A 21,153-nucleotide genomic window follows, 5' to 3' on the forward strand; every position below is an offset into this window, starting at 1 on the left:
TTAACAAGAGAAGCAGTAGTCAGAACACAATGTTTGCAACAGATACGAAAAAACATATACAAATACAAATGTTATTTTCACTTGCTTAAAGAACGAAAAAACTGTCAGTTTTTTTAATCACTATGCCAAGATAATCTTCCCAATTGATGGATTAAATTTTAAAGCAAAATCTCAAAAACAATTTACTAAAAATTAAAATTCAAAAAATTGTAATTGATTATTAAACATTGTTGTGAAATAGAGTCACTGCTAACATCTTATATCAACTTATTATTTTCAGAGAGGACACTATTGTTATTTTCTTCCTCTTTTAGTATTTTTCAGCAAGTCATTTGATAGCTTTGTCATACATGCTCTATATATATGAAACAATATTTCTAACAATTACAAACAATCACAAATCACCTCAAAGCAACAGTGGCTAAAACACATACACATACACACACACACACACACACACACACACATAAGACTAAACACTGTAGGATGTCAGGGAGGGCAGAGATCTGAAAGAAATGGGCTAGCCAGGGATAAACTATAGAAATCAGTGTTGGCTGCTGCCAATGACAGTAACAGTAGCAGTATCGTCATCATCATCATCCCATTTATTTCAAAACCATCAGTGGCTGATGTGGGAAAATCTCAACCTTACAAACAGCACAGTGCATGTAAAATAAGATGGCAGACCTCTCTTTGTGATTTCAGTGAATCATTCCATTGGTAGACTTCCCTGAATAGGGTATCACTGAAGGAAGATCAGCAATCTCTAAAATCAAGCCACGGGGCTGAGTATATTACAAGAGCAACTAAACATGAGGCTTTCTAACTAGGTAAGCAAATTCCACTGATTATTTTAACCTACTGACAGGAATTTACAATCTGATCAATGTCACAGATTCAGCTTCTTTATCAACCCAAAAGTCCTAAAGTGGTTAATAACTAGGAGACCAGAACACATACCTCATTAGAGTGTTGTACTTTCCATTAGAGAACAATTCTCAAGATTTTATTGGTGTGTCTTCTGAACTCAGGATTGAATACTGTCTCCTTCCAAAGCTGGCTTTTTTTGTTCATTGTTTGGTAATGAGGATTAACACAAATATCAAAGGCACTGACTCTCTAAATTGGTATTTCTCAAACTTATTTGGAATGTGACACGTAGTGAGTTAAACATTTAAAAACAAACATAACAGATGCATACACACTCACACGTCATGCGTTAATACTCACCCTTACCACATAGGAAGCACTACAGTATTTTTTATTCTACCTTACTTCCTAATTTTAAAATGATGGTCCTGACTTACTAAATTGATTTGAAAACCAGAACTTTGAAATTCCTGCTCCAAACTATAGTGTGAAATACCAACACCTGAGTTTTGGTTCTACTACTAACTAGCTTTGTCTTTCAAGTATCTCTCTCATAAAATGTGGAAGTTTGCATGTTCTTAAGGTGCCTCTGCTCACTACCATTCTAAAATAGCAGAAAATGAGTGTCAGAGAAAAAAAAAAGAGAGTCAGAAAATAAACGTCTGAAGTGTGTGCAAAGAGTTAAAATTACAGTGTTATTTAGTTAATAGTAAAAAAGTGGAAACAAGCTACAGGTCCAAACACAGAGGATTAGCAAAATACATGCAGGAATCAAAAATTATATTGTAGTAAATCATTTAATTACATGAAAACACACGCAAATAACTGGTCATAAAATTGTTAATAGATCATGGCCCCAATTTTGGAAAGGTAGGTATTATTATATAACATATAATAAATATATATGTAAAGGATATATACAAAATGTTAACACTGGTTATCTCTGGATAGTGAGGTTATGGGTGATTTAGGATTCCTTCATTATTCTTTTCCTTATTTTACAAATCTTCTCCAATGCCCAAATATTACTTTTACAATCTCAAAGAAAAACAATGAGTAATATTGAAGAGGAAAATTTAATGTAAAATTGGAAAATATAAGAGCCTTTAAAGGAAGCCTAAGGACCTGAGCAACACAACCCATACCATCTTCTATGAGCTTTAAAGCAGCAAGATGCCCACAGAAGACCTAAAAGCTTTTGAAATGGCCCTGGCCACAAAAATGGAATGGAAAATAAAGTTCACAATGACAAAAATGTTACAGAAACACCACATGCTCTGTTTTACATCTTACAGAAGAATAAGACCAAGTTATAAAATGTTAAAAAAATATAAGCATCCAGATGTATTATTTCAGATGTTTGAAAAATTAAGAAGATAAACACTAAAGTCAGAAAGAAAACTGGTAGTGAAATGAAAAAGTTAGAAATCAAATCACTGAAGTTGATTAGAATATAGAGATGAATGGAGAGGACCAATACAACTACATAATACCTTAGTGAAAGTGGTCAAAGAAAGTCTATATTGTTGTATTTGCCATGTATAGCAACTTCAGGAATATTCTCAAACAAAGTAATATACATCTCTTCCTGACTCCATTTATTAAACGTGCAAGAATTAAAAACACTTTGTCACAAATTATCAGGAAGATATTAAGTAAACGTATGATGGCTAAATAGGAAAAGCAAATAAATAGCCTTTGAGAACACCAAGTTCAATGACCCACTCATTTTGAGTTAGTAAATAAGACAAGCAGGGTGGAGGCAGGAGAATCATTACCTTCTAGATGCTTTTCTTACTTTCCTCCTCCTCTGCAGCCATGCTTTCACTTCAGGGGTGGATTCTGGAGTAGGCTTCGTGTGATCAATAGTGTAGATATCCTTTCCTTGTTTCCAAAGCTGATATCTGTCTGGCTGAAATTTCCTCACAAAGATATCCATTGAAATTTTCACCATGTCTTTCCTGCAAGTGCACTGAAACACAATGGGGTTGCAGTGCATTAAACATTTTGCTAGTGATATCAAGTCACATGGGCTTGGCACTTGAACATACCATATGTGAATCTTTAGTCACTACACAATCGAGGATAATCGTTTACATTTTCAAACATTCTGCGAATGATAAACCCAATGTCTTCTGAATGGCAGTGAGAACCTACATATTCACATTTATAAATGGGAAAATAAAATGTGAAAATGCTTTGTACACCTCACAGGGAATGACGTACAAAGAAGAACTAAAAGGAAAGAGCAAGTACGTGGAAGCTTGCCTGAAAGAGGATTACCCTCCCATCACAAGCATGTGTCAATGAGCTGAACACTGAAAGGTCTGCAAAGCTGAAAACCTGGGTTGTCAACAAATACAAGAACTCAATGAATGTGTGATTAGAATAATTCAACTAATGAATTGAGATAAATGTACTCTGAGATATACTTTAAGTATATTTAGGTTTATGGCCTGGCGCGGTGGCTCACGCCTGTAATCCTAGCACTCTGGAAAGCCGAGGCGGGTGGACTGCTCGAGGTCAGGAGTTCAAGACCAGCCTCAGCAAGAGCGAGACCCCGTCTCTACTAAAAATAGAAAGAAATTATCTGGTCAACTAAAATATATATATATAGAAAAAATTAGCCAGGCATGGTGGCACATGCCTGTAGTCCCAGCTACTCGGGAGGCTGAGGCAGTAGGATCGCTTAAGCCCAGGAGTTTGAGGTTGCTGTGAGCTAGGCTGACACCATGGCACTCACTCTAGCCTGGGCAACACAGCGAGACTCTGTCTCAAAAAAAAAAAAAAAAAAAGTATATTTAGGTTTATTAATAAACTCTCACAAGGTAACCAAAAATTCGGAGCAAATGAACAGCCTCTTCTATTAATAAATAATTTCACATATAACATTCAATACCATCAACAACAACATAACGATATCCACTGGAGAAAAGGTACAAGGTTAAGTTGGGATGCTGGAGGACCCCTGACTCCCCTATCAGTATTTATCGTTAGAGCAAATAGCTGTCCTTGGTTAAAGAATTATGGGTACAGTTCATTCTTTGAGGTTTCCAGGGGACCCTTACCTAATTCTGTCTACAAGAATAGACGGTTACAAAATTTTTCTAAGATAAACATGCTAAGCCCTAAGTCAGAAACAGACCTAGCTGAGCATACAAATTAAAGATAAAATGTATACAGTGAGAACACTGAGTCTGTGTACTAATCTAATCTACTTCTTCTAAATACAGAGACATGTAGTCAGGAGTGAAGCAGGAATAGCCTTGAAGTCTAGGATAGTTCCAGCTGCACGCTATCTGCTGGGCAGGCATTTTAATCAGCTTCTTTCTCCGCCAAGGACCCAAACCGAGCTTCTGCCTTGCAAAAAAGCTCAAGGTGATGGCCGGCAGCAAAGAAGAAACATTGCTTTGCAAACATCCTCTGACAATGCCTCCATTGTTGGAAGCAGCTTCTATTCTGTGAAATAACATGTCACAGATTCCTTCAAGGCAAAGCCCTGAAAAACCCCTGAAACCTTTCACGTCTCTTAGCCTATTTCCCCAACAGTGGGAAGCTAAAAAAAAGATTATTTTGATCCACTATGAACTTGATCCTCATGAATGCACAGTTATCAGTAACACCTTATAAAACAAGTTTCCTAGAAAGACTTCACATAAGGTTTAATTAGGTCTAGGCCAACACTATCCATCAGGGTAGATACCATTTAAATGGTGGTACATAAATAGTGTAAAAGGGCCGGGCGCGGTGGCTCACACCTGTAATCCTAGCACTCTGGGAGGCCAAGGCGGGAGGATCACTCGAGGTCAGGAGTTCAAGACCAGCCTGAGCAAGAGTGAGACCCCGATTCTACTAAAAAAACAGAAAGAAATTATGTGGACAACTAAAAATATATAGAAAAAATTACCCGGGCACGGTGGTGCATGCCTGTAGTCCCAGCTACTTGGGAGGCTGAGGCAGAAGGATTGCTTAAGCCTAGGAGTTTGAGATTGCTGTGAGCTAGGCTGGGCAAAAAGAGAGACACTCTGTCTCCAAAATAAATAAATAAATAAATAGTGTAAAAGATTTAACTGATACACCTTGATAATCCCTAACAGACCTGGACACAGACTGGTTAACTGAGCAATCTGTTTACACAGATTGCTTGACACAGTAAGATTCTCAATATCTGGGTAACATAATTATCACCGCCAATAATTAATTCCAAAGTCTTCATAATCTCCAGTCCCAAACTCCCTTCACAGAGTTCAAATCTGAATGGGCATTACACTCAAAATAACTAAAACTAGCTACTTCAACTGCAAGTAACATTCTGCCACTCAATGATACCAGAATTCTTCCATTGTTTAACAGTCGTCATCTACGTTTTCCAGTCCATCCCTACTCTTCCACTCCTAGAAATTCACCCTGTCACTATTTACAATTAATTTTTCCCCCACAACGTCTCCTTCATCAATTCCTTTTGCCGGCATCCTTCTAGCTTCACTGTCAGACCTTGAATCCTAGCATAACAGAGCTAAGTAACTCCACTGCCTGTGGTCTCTCCTAGCATAAATCCATCTTTATAACTGTTACTTTAATCTCCCTCAAATATCTTGCAATCTTTCATTTCTGAGTTCAATAAAGTGTAATCCTCCTGTTCTGCCTTTAGAATGGAGCTTAAACTCATGAACCTAGCATTGAGGAGTTCCAAGATTTAACTCCACCGGTGAGATTTTCAGGTCTCTCTTCCACTGCAAGTCAATGTGAACATTCCTCTTCAACTCATGTCACGGGAGCCCAAACACACTACATGCTTCATTACCTCTGTACTTTTTGCTCGTACCACAACAACCTCATGCACACCCATCTGCTACCCAAAGAAAATTCATCCTCAACTCCGAATTGTAAATTGCACCAACTGTTCTTCTGAACCCAATATTATTTATCTATACTACTGCATTCTATTATTAGTTATGTATAGTGAGAGTTCTAAGTTATATTGCTATAATTAGCTTGCCTTGGGAAGATGGAAATTGAGGATTCTGAGAAATTGAAAGATGTTTTGGTTTAAGATGCAATCTTCTGTCTAAAAGGACAAAAATAATAGCTTTGACTCATCACCACAGACTTTCTTATTTTCTTACAGTGTTACTAATTTTGCTTCATGAAGAAAAATAAAATAGTGATGCTTCTGCCTTTAATGAGCTAATTTAGGTCTGAGCATGATTATAGTTGTAAGATCCCTAGGAGAGATGGGCTAGTGAGGTGCTGAACATTATTTTTGAGGAAAATGTCTTGGGAAAAAAAACAAAAAACTTTGAATTAATGTTCATTTTGTTTGCTCTAATGGTGCTATGAAACCTAATTTGTGTACATTTGGATTCCACATTTTTAATAAGCTCATAACTCAGTAGAGACCAACAGCAGGTGAGCCACGGTCAAACAGGAGTATGCTCGAATACTGGGCCAATGGAGTAGCTGGACAATCTTTTGCTAAATAGATTATTAGGCAGGTGACTCATGGATCCAATCAACCAACTCAGCAGAAGCCCGGAATACAGACGTGGTTATCCAGGAGAGCTCTGTGTAGTGCCTAAAAGACTGGATGCAAACACCAAATTCAACACGGACTACCTGTATAACCTCGAGCAACTCATTTAACCTTTCTGTGCCTCAATTCCCCCCACCAGAAAAATTGGGAGTAACAATGGTAACTATCTTTATGGGGCTGGTACAAGGACTAAATGTTTTGTACTTGTATTATAAAACACTGCTATAGACCATAGATAACAGCCTATTCTTAGAAAATAGGATATGCCTTATACACCTTGCTTTACAGTAGTCTGACCACAAGAACATAGAGGTTCCTAGTGTTATTTTATTTGGCTGTACTGAAACGGTTGAAGCAACAAAGGAAGTAAGAATCAGAATGCTCTGGCTAACAAAATGGCCCAAGGGTCAAGGATCAGTGCACGGTGGTTTTAAAAAATAAAAAAGAAGAGCAATTCTTTAACTCATAGGAATCCTGGGGTATTCAGAGATAATATAAGAGGACTCAGAACTTTCTGTGGCAAGATGTGTGCAGTGCACATCCAGTTCCTGTTTGGAGCATATGTTGAAACCAGACTCAACTCCTTGGCTTCCCATCTTGAACATATCATAAAGGAAAGAGAATAAATGTTCAAAATTTAAAGGGAATTGCTCACTCTCTTAGAAATTACTAATTGCCCAACAATTATGAAAAGAACCCAATGAATTAGACTTATTGAACAGGACATACAGGAAGAGCCAATGATGAATATTCTTAAACATTTAAAAATGTCCAAATGAAATATATATTGTTATCTTCTGGCAAGGCATTAGTAGTTGGTGTGTCTTTAAACTTATCCCAACTCATCCTATCCTTTCAACCTAAGATACTATTCTTTGGAATAACCAATATATTAAGGCCATTAAATATGCAATGTCTGATTTAGAATCAAAAGTGTAGTTTATTATATCTTAAATAAGAAGCAGTACAATTATTCAAAGTATGTGCCTAAACCACTGACACAGTTTTGCCATCTTAATGGTTGCTTATTTACACCAGCAGAGAAAAAGCCTAGAGACCGAGTGGTGATGAAATCGTGAAAGGCGTTTTCCACAGCTTGTTCAGAATTGAATATTCTCCCTTGAAAGAAGTGGTCTAAAGCCTGGAAGAAGTGGTAGTCAGTTGGTACAGGTCTGGTGAATACAGTGAATGACAGAGAGTTTCCAAGTCCAACCTCTGTAGTTTGAGCAGCATTGTTTGTGCGACATGTGCTCAAGCATTGTCTTACAAGACAATTGACCTGTCTCTATTGACCAATCTCAGCTGCTTCATCACAAGCATCCTCATCATTTCATCCAACTGGTTGCAGTAGATCTGCTGTAATCAATTGACCAGGTTTCATGAAGCTGTAGTAGAAAATACCAGCGCTGGACCACCAGACACCATTAGCTTTTTTTGATGAATATTTGGTTTTGGACTGTGTTTTGGCACTTCATCTTTACCCAACCATTGTGCCAAACATTTGCGACTGTCAAAAAGAATCCATTCTTCATCACACATAACGAAATGGTGTAGAAATGGTTCACCCTGATGTTTAACAGCAATGAAAGACAAGCTTCGAAATGATTTCTCTTCAGACACTCGTTTAATTCATGTGGAACCCATCAATCCAGTATCTTTACCTTGCCAATTTGTTTCAAATGTCCAATATTGTTGGAATGGTAACATCAAACCTTGCTGGTAAGTCACGCATAGGTTGAGACGGATTCGCATCCACAACAGCTTTTAGCTCATCATTATCCACCTTGGTCTCAGGTCACCCACGTGGCTTATTTTGAAGATTAAAATCACCAGAATTGAACTTCTGAAACCAGAGATGTACATCCTTCCCAAACACTTCATTGATATTTTCAGTTATTTTTGATTTATCCCTGGTTTCACATAAATTGTTCTAAAACAAATTTGAAAGATAATCACAAGCCAAAACATGTGTTTGAAAGACTGAGGATGTATCTTCACAATAAAAATAAAACTAGAAGTGTCAAAGTGAAATCTCAGAGATAGCAACAACTGTCAAATGTAGTACTTAAGGAAATCGGACATTTCATAATTAGCAACCTAAAAACTATATTTAACAATAAAAATGACTCATACTAAAAAAAGGCCAAACATATTTATAGCAATTTCTTTAAGAAATTCAAATCAAGAACTGAAAACTTTTGACTTTAAGTGCCCTATGTTTTTAATCAAATTCTACCCCTCCCCCAAAAATATTGTTGCTCTTAAAGGTCATCAGATAATTATCTTCAATTGCTACATTAGAACAGAACCACAGTATGAAAGAAGCATCTACTGTCTGTGCTATCCAACACACAGTAAAAGTACCTGACATCCCCCAATATATATCCTATGAAAATATCAAACTATGTATACAAAATTTTTAAATGCCAAATGTTCAATGGAATTGCCCTTCACTAGCTTTGAGAACCTGCTTTCTTTAGCTGAGACAATAAGAATTAAAAGAATGTGTTATTAACAGTTACTATTCATAATTCCAAATTCATAATTATTCATTATTCCTACATTAATTAGTAACAAAGAGTGCTAAGTGTTAAGGCATCACAGCACTTCTTATTTAACCAAGAATGTGATTGATGGTGGTAACCAATTAAGGCCAAAATGAGTAACTAGACCTAACGTGTGTATGTGTGTGTGTGTATACATTTTTTTTTTTTTTTTTTTGAGACAGAGTCTCGCTCTGTCACACCGGCTAGAGTACTGTGGCATCATCTTAGCTCACAGTAACATCAAACCCTGGGCTCAATCCATCCTCCTGCCTTAGCCTCCTGAGTAGCTGGGACTACAAGTGTGCACCATTAAGCCTGACTAATTTTTTTCTATTTTTAGTAGAGACAACGTCACACTCTTGCTCAGGCTGGTCTTGAACTCCTGAGTTCAAGCAATCCTCATGCCTTGGCCTCCCAGAGTGCTAGGATTACAGGCATGAGCCACTGTACCTGGCCCAGACATACAATTTTATTCTAAATCATTAAACTATAATCTCATAGTCATATAGATAATTTAGTAACGGGCAAGTTCAGATACTTTAGTAAAAATCAAACTAAACAGTGAGCCTTTATTGACTAGACTTTTGACCAACTAATCTACAGTCTACTCATTACCCTTCCAAATTTGTGTCTCTTTCATTTCTTCCTGTTCTGTAATTCTTTTATCCATTTTCAACTTAGTCACATCCAAACACTAACCGCTCTTCTGGTCCATTCTCAGAACATGTAGTTTGTCAGCATGAAAACATACTATGTTACTACTAACCCACAAGTACTCCTGAATCTTTATCTTTACCTCACATCTACAAAAACATCCACCTGATATAAAAGGAAGTGCCCACTGCATTATACCAAATTCAAATGAGAAAAAGGCCCAGCTCTTCTAGAGCTACCCCAAAACTCAAACTGAATTTATAGGCTTCCAGGAATCCCAAGACTTTCTCTGCTATACTTTCGCCTGGTTAATTCTCATTCTAAATAGAAGGAGGAAAAATATGGTGCAATATACACTCAAATTTATCAATTTATCAAATTTATCAATTAACTTACAGAGACATAGCCTAACTTAAAGGATTACCAATAGACATTAAATAAAAACAATTTTAGAAAATGGATGCGTTATGCAGGGCAAAGTGAATACATGCTGACATGACATTCTATTATTACTAAGTCCAGAAGTACTGAGACGAATGAAATACCATAAATATTATTGAAGAAATTTGTGTTCCTTAAACGTCCAGGAGATAATTAATAATGAATGTAAGTATTTAATGTACTGATTAACTAGAAATATGTAAACATATATAATTAACACTTATAACATTGATTTATTTCATCTATATACTTATAAAATGTTTGCTCATTCACACATGTACCCTCTTATACAATTTTGGAAGAAAATGATTATAATAATCTTAATTTAAAAGAATTATTTTACCACAAGAAACTGCATTTTAAAACTGTAGATCTAATTTAGGTGAAAAAATAGTATTTGAATAGCACTTTGGTTTCTTGGGTTGCATTTCATATAATATTAGTCAAAGACAAATAATAGACATGAAAAGTAAACTACAGAATTACATTTATACTGACTGAGCAGGGGGAAAAAAGAAATACAATTCTAAGATCAATATTATCAACAAAGTCAGTATATAAAGAGTGCAAAGGCCAGTTCCTTTTACCCTTATATCCATTCATGAAGCAAGGTCGGCAGAAGACCTAAATACCCTTGTTCTCCCCTGGACTGGTCTACGGAGCTGAAAAAACCCTGACTTTCTCACGGTGCACAATTCATTTGAAGATTCCTGAGAGTCCCAGAATAGGGGACCCCAAGAATATTTCTAAAATTCTGAGTTATGTTCTTACAGACTTTAAGAAGAACATAGATTTTTTAAATTTCCCTAAAGGATAAAAAGATATTTCACATAGCAATAGTAAAAAAGTATTATTCCAGAACTAAATTTCTTATTCTAATTTTAAAAAAACCATTATTATGAGTTATTTCAGACACTTTGCCCTGTCTGACTTTCCCATATCACTCTATTTTTAAACCATAAAAATACATACTATGTCTTATGGAGAAGTATATTCTAGGTGCCTATAGAATAAGAGGTCATTAAAAATACTTGTTACATAAACTTTTGTCAAAACATATGAGGAAACAGAGAGAGGCTCAGAGGATTTATATTAATTATCCTGAGGTCATACCCCTATTAGGGGAATGCAGTCTTTTCCAGATTCAAATCTAGCACTTCTATACTCTTACCCACTCTACTGTGGAAATTCCAAAACTATGTTCAATACATTTAAGATATTTTATAATATAAATATGGGCCAAATTTTTCCATCTTGAATTTCTTTATCTATGACCCATAACCAAATTGAAATAGTAGCCAAGAACAAACGTCTGGGGCTTACTACGTTTGCTTTCTAGGCACAGGATCATGCCGTATCGATAGGAGTTTAACCAGCCTAGCGAACAATGTTCCAAAATAAATTTGCTCCTCTCCTCCTACTTCTAATAGGCTCAGATTAATTTCTGCAGGATATGTGCAGGCTTCTCAATGCCAGCATATGTCTCCCTTATAAAGTTAGGCAATTATAAAGCAATTTAAGATATGGGACTAGAAACTCAATCTTTCTGACCCATGAGAACATGTTCAAACAGACAAAGAAAAACTATGCAAAAAGAAAGAGAATTGATTGAAATAGTTTGCTCCAGGGGTCTCCAAAAGATTCTGCACAAATTATTTTTAGAATTCCTGCTTCTCACCACTTACCTGAGTATCTGATAGAAAGGTTGTGGAAGTTCAGAGTTATAGATATTAAACAATTTGCTCCTGCTGTGCCATGAAAGACACAGCATGAAATTGAACCATTTAGTATTCAGAGGTAGATGAAGATATTTTGTTCTGAATGCATGCACTCCATGTCACACATTATATGGATGACAAATTTGGGTAAGATTAGATAAAAAAAAATAGGTCTCTGCAAACTCTTAGGGTTCTACATTTTTTATGAATATAAATATTTTTTATAAAAGTCAATGACATCATATATGAGAGCAGACAGAAATGGCATGGATGTATACTGTTGTATATAATCCTTTTACTAAATGTTTTGATGAAAGTGTTCTGATACATTGACTTCCATGCTGTAGATGCTTTCAGATATTTCTTTTTAAATGACTAAGTGGACACAATTGCAAGTTCATTCTGCACACAAAAGGAAACTTAGGAAGTAAAGGATCCACTTGAATCATCATAACTCATCGATGAGAAACTGAGACACAAAAACACCAAGTGACTTGCTGAATGTCACAAGGATGGTAACTGTGGAAAAGAAATGTTCAAGTGATGCAAGATTCACTATCCTACCCATCAGCCTCTCTGGGAATGTCAACTTCCTATTCACTGAGCAACCACTACGTACAAAGGAACCTAATGAGTAACCCCGGGGCCTGAACACAGAACTTGCTCTCTTCAAGGTCTCACAATAGGATTCTGGCCGAATTGAATACCATCAGACTGGTGCTGGAGACATTCACCTTTTCCCACTGAATTTGAGATAAAGGCAGCAAAACTCTTGCTTGGGAGAAACAAACATAACTTAACACCTTTTGAAAAAATTCTAGGTTACTGTATTTTTAAATGCTATATGTCATATGGAATTTTGAACATGACTCTCTGGAAAAATAAAAACTTGATTTATTTAGCAGTCATGTCATAAACACTATCCTGAACTCCATATACTCTGATTACATGTCACCTGCCCCCTGAAAACTCTCTGGTACCACTTCTAAAACAGGAAACAACCTAAAGAAAGATAACTAGACCAAAAATGAATGCTTTTAGGAGAAAGTATAATTTATTTTAGGGCTTTCTAATGTTATCAACACAGCCAGAAATTGGATACTAAATAATAAAAGGAAAACAATTTTTTGGAAATAAAAATTTTTAAATTAAGTAATATCACATATTTTGTAGCCACACTTCTAAAGAAAAACATGCAGCACTACTATAAGTAAATAACTCAGCATCGCATGTCCACGTTACCTAACAATCCCTGCCTTCTCACTCATGTGTGATATGTCTGGCACTATATTTACTATGTTATTAATTCCATAAAATGACTTAAAGTGGAAAAGAGACGGATATAATCAACTTGAATCAGAGAAAGACAAACAGAACACAGAAAAACACACAATGGATTTTAAATATTCTTAAATTTTCTTTCCAGCCAAATTTAACACATTATCAGGAAAAATATGGAGAAGTATTTATTGAAAGAAGATTCATTATTATTCTAAGAAATCAAAATGGGAAGAATGGGATTTAAATCAGTTTCAATCCAACAGGTATCCAACATGCAGAACTAACTTCCATGACTGCTACCATTAGTTGCTTGATTCCAGACTCAAAAATAGCAAAATGAAGCTGCATTTAACCAATCTGTGACATATTCACAATAAATCATGCCAACAAATTGGCAACATATATAAAAACACTTAAAATAAGATACCTTAAACAGATTCAAGTAGACCTACCATTTGATCCAGCAATTCCATTATTGGGCATATACCCAGAAGAACAAAAGTCATTTTTTAACAAAGACACCTGTACCCGAATGTTTATAGCAGCACAATTCACAATCGCAAAGATGTGGAAACAACCCAAGTGCCCATTGATCCACGAATGGATTAGTAAACTGTGGTATATGTATACCATGGAGTACTACTCAGCTATAAGAAATAACGATGATACGACATCTCTTTGGTTCTCCTGGAGAGAGCTGGAACCCATTATACTAAGTGAAGTATCCAAAGAATGGAAAAACAAGCATCACATGTACTCACCAGAAAACTGGTTTCCCTGATCATCACCTAAATGTACATCAGGGAAGGATACCAATTGGATATCAGACTGGGATGGGGGGGTGGGGGGAGGGGATGGGTGTATGCCTACATGACGAGTGCATTGCGCACCCTCTGGGGAATGGTCATGCCTGAGGGTGCAGACCCGGGGAGGTGGGGGGGGAGGGGATCGAGGTATGAATACATGGCGAGTGCCAGGCGCACTGTCTGGAGAGTGGGAGCGGACGCGCTTGGGACTCTGACTCGGGGGGATGGGCGGGACAGGGACAATGTATATGATCTGAACTTATGTACCCCCATAAAAAAAAAAAAAAATAAAAAAATAAAAAAATAAATAAAATATGGAAACGACCTATAAAGCCATCAGTAAAAGACTGGTTAATAAACACTGCTATATTAATTGCATGAACTATTATTCTGACATAAAAACTAGTGTAGTAAATGAGTTAACTTAGATACTCACAATATTTTTGTTATTCAAAAATAATAGGCTTGTTAAGAGAATGAAAAGATAAGGATTTGTATTCAAAATATACAATGAACTCTTAAAACTCAACAATAAGAAAATAAACAACCCAATTTTTAAAAATAGGCAAAAGATCTGAACAGAGATCTCTACAAAGAAGATATTCAGATGAAAATATACATATGAAAAGATGTCATTGGGCATAATGAAATAATAATGAGATACCACTACACCCCTATTAGAATGACTAAAATAGCAAAACACTGACACCAAAGGGGTTGGTGAGGATGGGGAGCAACAGGAACTCTCATTCTTTGCTGGTGGAAATGCAAAACATACAGCCAGTTACAAAACTAAACATAGTCTGACCATATGATCCAGCAATGGTGCATATGTCCACACAAAAACCTGTATATGAATGTTTATAACAGCTTTGTTCACAATTACCAAAAGCAAGAAGTAACAAAAATGCCCTTCAATAGATGAACAGATAAATAAACCGTGATACTTTCACACATGGGGTATTATTCAACAATAAAAAGAAATGAGCTATCAAGCCATGAAAAGACATAGAATAACCCTAAATACATACTCCTTAGTGAAAGAAGCCAATCTGAAAAGATTACATTGTGTATGTTTCCTACTATGTAACATTCTGGAAAAGGCAAAACTATAAAGACAGTAGTAGGATCAGTGGTTGCCAGGGGGGAGGGTGAGAGGAATGAATGGGTGGAGTGCATGGATTTTCATTGCAGTAAAACCCTTTCTTACGATACTTCTGTATGTAATGGTGGATATCTGTCAAACTCCATAGAACTGTACAACTGAAAGAGTGAAACCTAATGTGAACTATAAACTTTAGTTAATAGTAATGTATCAATACTGGTTCATCAATTATAACAAAGGTATCACACTAAAACAAGATGTTAATAACGGGAAACTGTGGAGGGGGAGGACTCTCTGTACTTTCTGCTCAATTTTTTCTGTAAATCCAAAGCTACTTTAAGAAATAAAGGCTATTAATATTTTTTAAATGGGTTTATACAAATGTATTAATTCTAAAAAGGGTTGAAATAAATATGCACCTGGTTTTAATACTAAAAAAAAAAAAAAAAAAAAAAAAAACACTTAAAATATGTAACAATATTTTAAAATACAAATCATCTATGACCAGTAACGCCACAACTGATAATGTTTTCCTAGGGAAATAATTTTGAATTAATATACCAACTTGACTTAAACAATGGTCAGTTCACCTATATTTATTAAAGATCTTAAAAGTGGGGCAGTAGGACCTTTTCTGGTACTCCTTTAAAAAATCAGGGTGTAGACATGAAAACTGATTTTATGGAAGAATACTTAATGATATGCAAAGGCATTACCATTAGTGAAGAAAATAGGGCATACACATATGAGCATACATGCATGTGTACCTATGATGAACATACATATGTAAGAGATTGATTTTCTTATGGCTAATTTTGAGGGGTGGGTAGGAGACAAGGGGGGTGGGTACAATAGAGCTGAGAAGCACTGGAAGGAGGTTGTTTGGGCTGAAGCCACATACTTGGAGTGGAAATATGAGCAAAAATTGCTCCATAAATAGACGGATCAATCCGTTTCTTAAAGGATGTAAGGTTTCTCTCTCACGCTTTATCTCTCTGTATTTATTTCAAACCAAAAGTGTTTCATTTCATATCACATTGTCCTTTTCCCGTCAGATCACTTAACACAACAAGCAATCATATTTTGTGTATTTTTAGTTAACAGCTGTTTCCATCTCTAGAACGTACATTCTGCAAGGACAGGGTTCAGGTCTGTTTTACCACTATACATCTGTCACCAGCACATGGTACATACATGCTCCATAAATATTAGGTGCCAATAATGTCAGAAGCAATCTGACAAAATGAAAATTGAAATCTAATGTCAACTAACCATATTTGAATTATTTAATAACTTGTTTCATTTCTACTTACGTATGTTATTTTAAAATTGAATTACTTGATCATTGTATAGAACCCTAGATTAGAAGACCTTAAAGGACTGTAGTACAAAAGTAAATAGGGGAATTTTGCCTTAATTAATCAGAAGCAAGTCATAAGTACTAAGGAGTTTTTTCTTTGACCAGCAAATGACATTCAGCTATAAACTAGATTTAGATTCCTAACTCTAAGTCTACTCTTTAAAAATTGGTTAATTCAAATGAAATTAGAGTAGTCATTGTGGTAAGGAAACGTTAACAAACTCTGGACAAGAGAATTCCTTTACCTCCCCAAAGGCAAGTGGACCACTGATAAAATCTAGAAAGTGATTTATTGGGATCAGGTCTATTTTTACTCTACAGAATCTCATTAATCAGTCCAAATGTAAAAACAGGCTACATAATAAATGCAATTTTAACGATCTACATTTCCTCATATTCACATGCACTTTTAATATATTTAAATCCAAACTGGAGTAAGCCCAGAAAGTAATCTTAAATACAGCCAGTATCAGCCTCATGCTCTGCCAAGCAGTAAAGACCACTTTAAATCAATTTCATCCATCCATATTTCTGGTGCCAAAAAAAGCTCCACATTTGTACAACTTATACAATAATCACAGTAAAGATTATTCATCTATATGTGCAAAATGAAATCATTACATGGCTGTAGTTTCACTGATTTCCTCTGATGTGCTGCCTGTTATAATCCATCAACTGGCATGAAATTTAAAAAAAAAAAAAAAAAACAGGAATGGGCTGTCTTCACCAGTGAATAAATATAAGCTGTTGCAGCTATCCGTTAAATCAAGATGCAAAAACCTTTCCTCAGGGAGTCTAGGAGACCAAATTAAAGGGGAGAAGAGGGCAGAGCATTGGTAAGGTTGAGGGTAGTTTTCATGAGTTTTGCTGAGAAGAGCAGGCATTCTGGGAGCTGGTGGGGGAGAAGAATAGTGATTTGTTTATAGCAATAAACAATTATCACATACCAGGTATGCTCATACTTCGCCTTTCACTTGGCCCAAGAACATAGGAAATGACCTGAATATGGTTTCCTAACTATTCCAATTCTGTTTGGGAAATCAATTCAGTCCACAAAATTATCATGCCTAATTCATATAATCTCTGGATCAGGACTATAAATGGCAAGGCTTTCCTTTACAGTGAAAAATCATGAAGCCTATCCCACCATAGGCTTTTATTTCACCTCTCTATGAAATGTATACTGAAAAGAAATCTAACAGGAGGCCTAGCTCTTTAATCAAATATTAAACTACATCCATCTTCAATTCAAATTTAATACTTGTGCTGGAGCAATAATGTCCACAGTAACAAGCTATGACAGAATTCATCCTACAAATATTTTGGTGCCAAGTATGTGCAAACAGTTGCAATTAAAATGACCAAGCTTCATAAAGAAGCTAGCTAACATGAGAGAGGGCAAAAATCTGAAAAATTTTCAACATTCACCATTGATTAGGTTTTAGGGAACTTGACAGGGCTATTTGTTTTATTTACTATGTATTATTTAATCTTTTAAAAAAATTTTTCCTGCAACTGATGTGGATGATTTAAATCACTAAATTTTATTATATGATTCATTCCTAAGATTTCTCTTTATTAGGATGTTTTCTGATTAAAAAGAGCACCTTAATTCTCCTGCAAGCTCAGGCCACATAATTTAGATGAGGCTAGATTAGCCAAATATTCCATCCCAGTGGCAACAGTGACTGGTTCAAAGATGTGTCAAGCTACGCCAATGGGTTCAACGGGGATTTGTTCCCAGCTTGATAGCCTAGAGAAGCTAATGGTCATCGCTGCCACAACATGGGGAACAAATGCCTGAGAAGGAAACCAACAGAGAAGACAGTGTGACAAGAGATGCTGGAGAGATTCTTGAAGATATATATCATGGGTTCTTTCTACATCGGAAGGAGTTGAAAGGACACAGCTTTTGAAAATATTTACCGTTAAAACCACCTTTGGACAGAATCAATCCACCTAATAGTTTCTAAGCATATGATATACTCAGAAGAATTATTAAATCTCATTTATGAGCACGGGTTTTTAAATAAAGAAGTTCTCTACTGTTACTAGAAATGTATCTCCAGTTCAAAGCGCAGCATAACGATTTGTATTTGACATATGAAAAAAAGATTTTATAATCAGAATGGGATGGAATGCGTTATCAGGTAAGAAGGTCATATAATGTGAGCCAGATATGGATGTAAAAGTTGATTAACAAGATAATCAGTAATACTACTTTATATATATATAAAAATCTATCAAAACAGAATACTATTTTACATTTCCCTTTTTACACGTGTTCAATTAACATGTTTAGAATATCAGACCTAAAGGTAAACAGAAAAAATAACACTATTTCTTAATCTGGAGGCTTTATTTTTATATGGCTGTTTTAACCATAGATTTAACCAAGATTTCAAATGCCAATCAGAACATACAAAAAAGCCTTCAATAAGAAAAGTTTATACATGTGTAAATGCATTTCTGTCTCTATGGCACCAAGAAACAAACATCAAAATAGCAATTAACAAATGAAGTTACATATTCCAATGGCCCAGAACCAATGTAAAATTTTTAAACACCCAATCTAAAATGTATTATTTTAAAAGTCCAATCTAAAATACCATCTCATTTTAATACTTAGATGTAAACAGTAATTTTAATAATAATAAAATGTCAAAAATCTCTACAACCACAGAGATATAAAATTACTAAGTACCTAAAAATGAATAACATACATCAAAAGATAATATTAAGTTACTGGCAATGAACTACAAAGCTTATTAGAAACCTATTTTCAAAGTAGAACCCTCACTTTTCTCTGGACTTATTCTAGCAGTTCCAACAAGGTAAACTTATAATTCAGAAGGACAGAAACTTTTTTTTAATACTCAACTACTTCCCTTTTACATTCTTTATGAACCCACAAAATATGTGCAAATATTTTAATGGCAGCAGCAACATAGGAGAATCTTGTCAGTCACACACCAAAGGTTCTCTCTGAGAAGGCCTGGCTAAGCAGAATGAGAAATTCCTACAGTGCACATAGCAAGAGAAACGGTCTCACCAAGAGCAACCCAGAAAATACAGAAATGGTATTCCTGGTCTCCTTTATTCAACAGCAAGTTAGGATGGCATTTCTTCATTTATGTTTAGTCTCCTAAATTGATAAGTAAAAGATGGAGAGATTCTACCTTAAATTCCAGTTATTTTCAAAAAAAATTTAAAACATAACGGTATTAATAGAGGATAATTTTTCAAAATTCAAGCAGATGATGACAGCAAACATCTAACACCTACTGTGTGCTTACTATGTACCAGGCACAGTGATAAACATAAAGCATTTGATCCTTCAATCATTACAGATATTATCTCATTTAATCTTCATACATCCCTATGAGAAACTATTAACATCCCTACTTTACTAATGTTGGAAGAAAGAATCAACTGAAGGCCATGCATTAAGCAAGTGCTAGATTGAAGACTCGATCCTGTATCTTTTTGGCATCAATGTCTGTGCTGCTAGAAACTAACAACACATTGAGAGTACAGGATGGGAGTACTATTAATCAGTCCCATCCTGGTCCTTCTGAAATCCCCACGTATGGAGCTGTCCCAGGACAAGAGGGTTCTGGTTTGGTTCTGATACTGAGAACACTTGCAGAGATTAGAAGACAGAAGGAAGTAAAAAGAGATTTCAGCAGCAGGGTGCTAGGGAAGTACAGTGCCAGGCCAGCACTGAGAAATATGCAAGTGCTGGCCCAGCCCCTGCCATTTCTGAACTCCAGGTAACAAGCCTTTCTGACTGCTCCATTCCTTCCCACAATTTTGCAGCCTAAGTCCTATCACACACATCCCTCCTCAGGAACAACTGTACGGTCATGTATGTGTCTTTACGTGAACGTGTTTTAATTTTGTATATCTTCCGTTGTCAAGAGTCTGTTAAAATTTTTGGCCCATTTTCTCTTCAGATGTTTTAATCATCATATTCAAGTTCTTTATACATCCCAGACACCAGTCCCTATCAGATATATGTTTTGTAAATGTTTTCACCTAATTTGGCTCATGTCTATTCATCTTTTTAATGATGCCTTCAGATGAACAGGTTTTAACTTAAATGGAATCTAATTCATCAATTTTTTCTTGTATGACTATTTCTTTCTGTGATCTAAGAAGCCTTTGTCTACTCTCAAGTTATAAAGATATCTCCTGTCTCCTATATTTTCTTCTACAAACTTTATATTTTAATTTTCTCTTTCAGGTCTAGGATACATCTTGAATTAGCAGTTGTGTATAGTGGGACTTAAGGTTAATTTGTTTCCCAAATACTGAAGACTTATTTCCCCACTGGATTGTTCTGTGCCTTTCACAAAAAAGTAAATGCCATATAAGTTGGGGCCTATTTTGGGTTCACTCTTCTTTCTATTAAAGAAGATCTAGATCTCCATCAAGAACTTGACCTATCTAAGTAATGATTATCTACATATACGGTAAGGGTTTTCTTATATTTTTCTCATTTTCACGGCTTCCTTTTCTTAACTTATTGCAGTGGCTGGGCCTTGAGTAAAATGTTGAAGAAAAATTTTGAAAATGAAAATCCTTCCTTTGCTCCAAATCTCAGGGATAAACTGTCCAAAATTTCACCATTTACTATGGTATTTGCTGTATGCTTTTCAGACTTGTTTTCACCTAATTGCAAAATTTCCTCTGAACGTTTTTATCAGAAATGGGTATTGCTTTTTCTGCATTTATGCTCATATGGTTTTCCTCCTTTATTCTGCTACCATAGTATATTATACTGACAGACTTTTAAATATTAAACCAAACTTATTATGATGGTTAATTTTGCATGTC

At 35.6% G+C, this 21,153-nt stretch overlaps 1 protein-coding gene across 5 annotated transcripts in view; it reads right to left on the minus strand.

Moving 5' to 3' along the window:
* KDM4C (lysine demethylase 4C) overlaps window positions 1–21,153 on the minus strand; it is a 358,852-nt gene that overhangs the window by 176,289 nt on the left and 161,410 nt on the right. For all 5 annotated transcript variants that reach the window (XM_045563844.1, XM_045563846.1, XM_045563845.1 and 2 more), the window contains one exon: window positions 2,649–2,842. In XM_045563844.1, the coding sequence (XP_045419800.1) occupies window positions 2,649–2,842 (194 nt within the window). The remainder of the gene's footprint in view (window positions 1–2,648; window positions 2,843–21,153) is intronic.

Source organism: Lemur catta, chromosome 10, assembly GCF_020740605.2.
Source record: "Lemur catta isolate mLemCat1 chromosome 10, mLemCat1.pri, whole genome shotgun sequence".
Lineage (NCBI taxonomy): Eukaryota > Metazoa > Chordata > Mammalia > Primates > Lemuridae > Lemur > Lemur catta.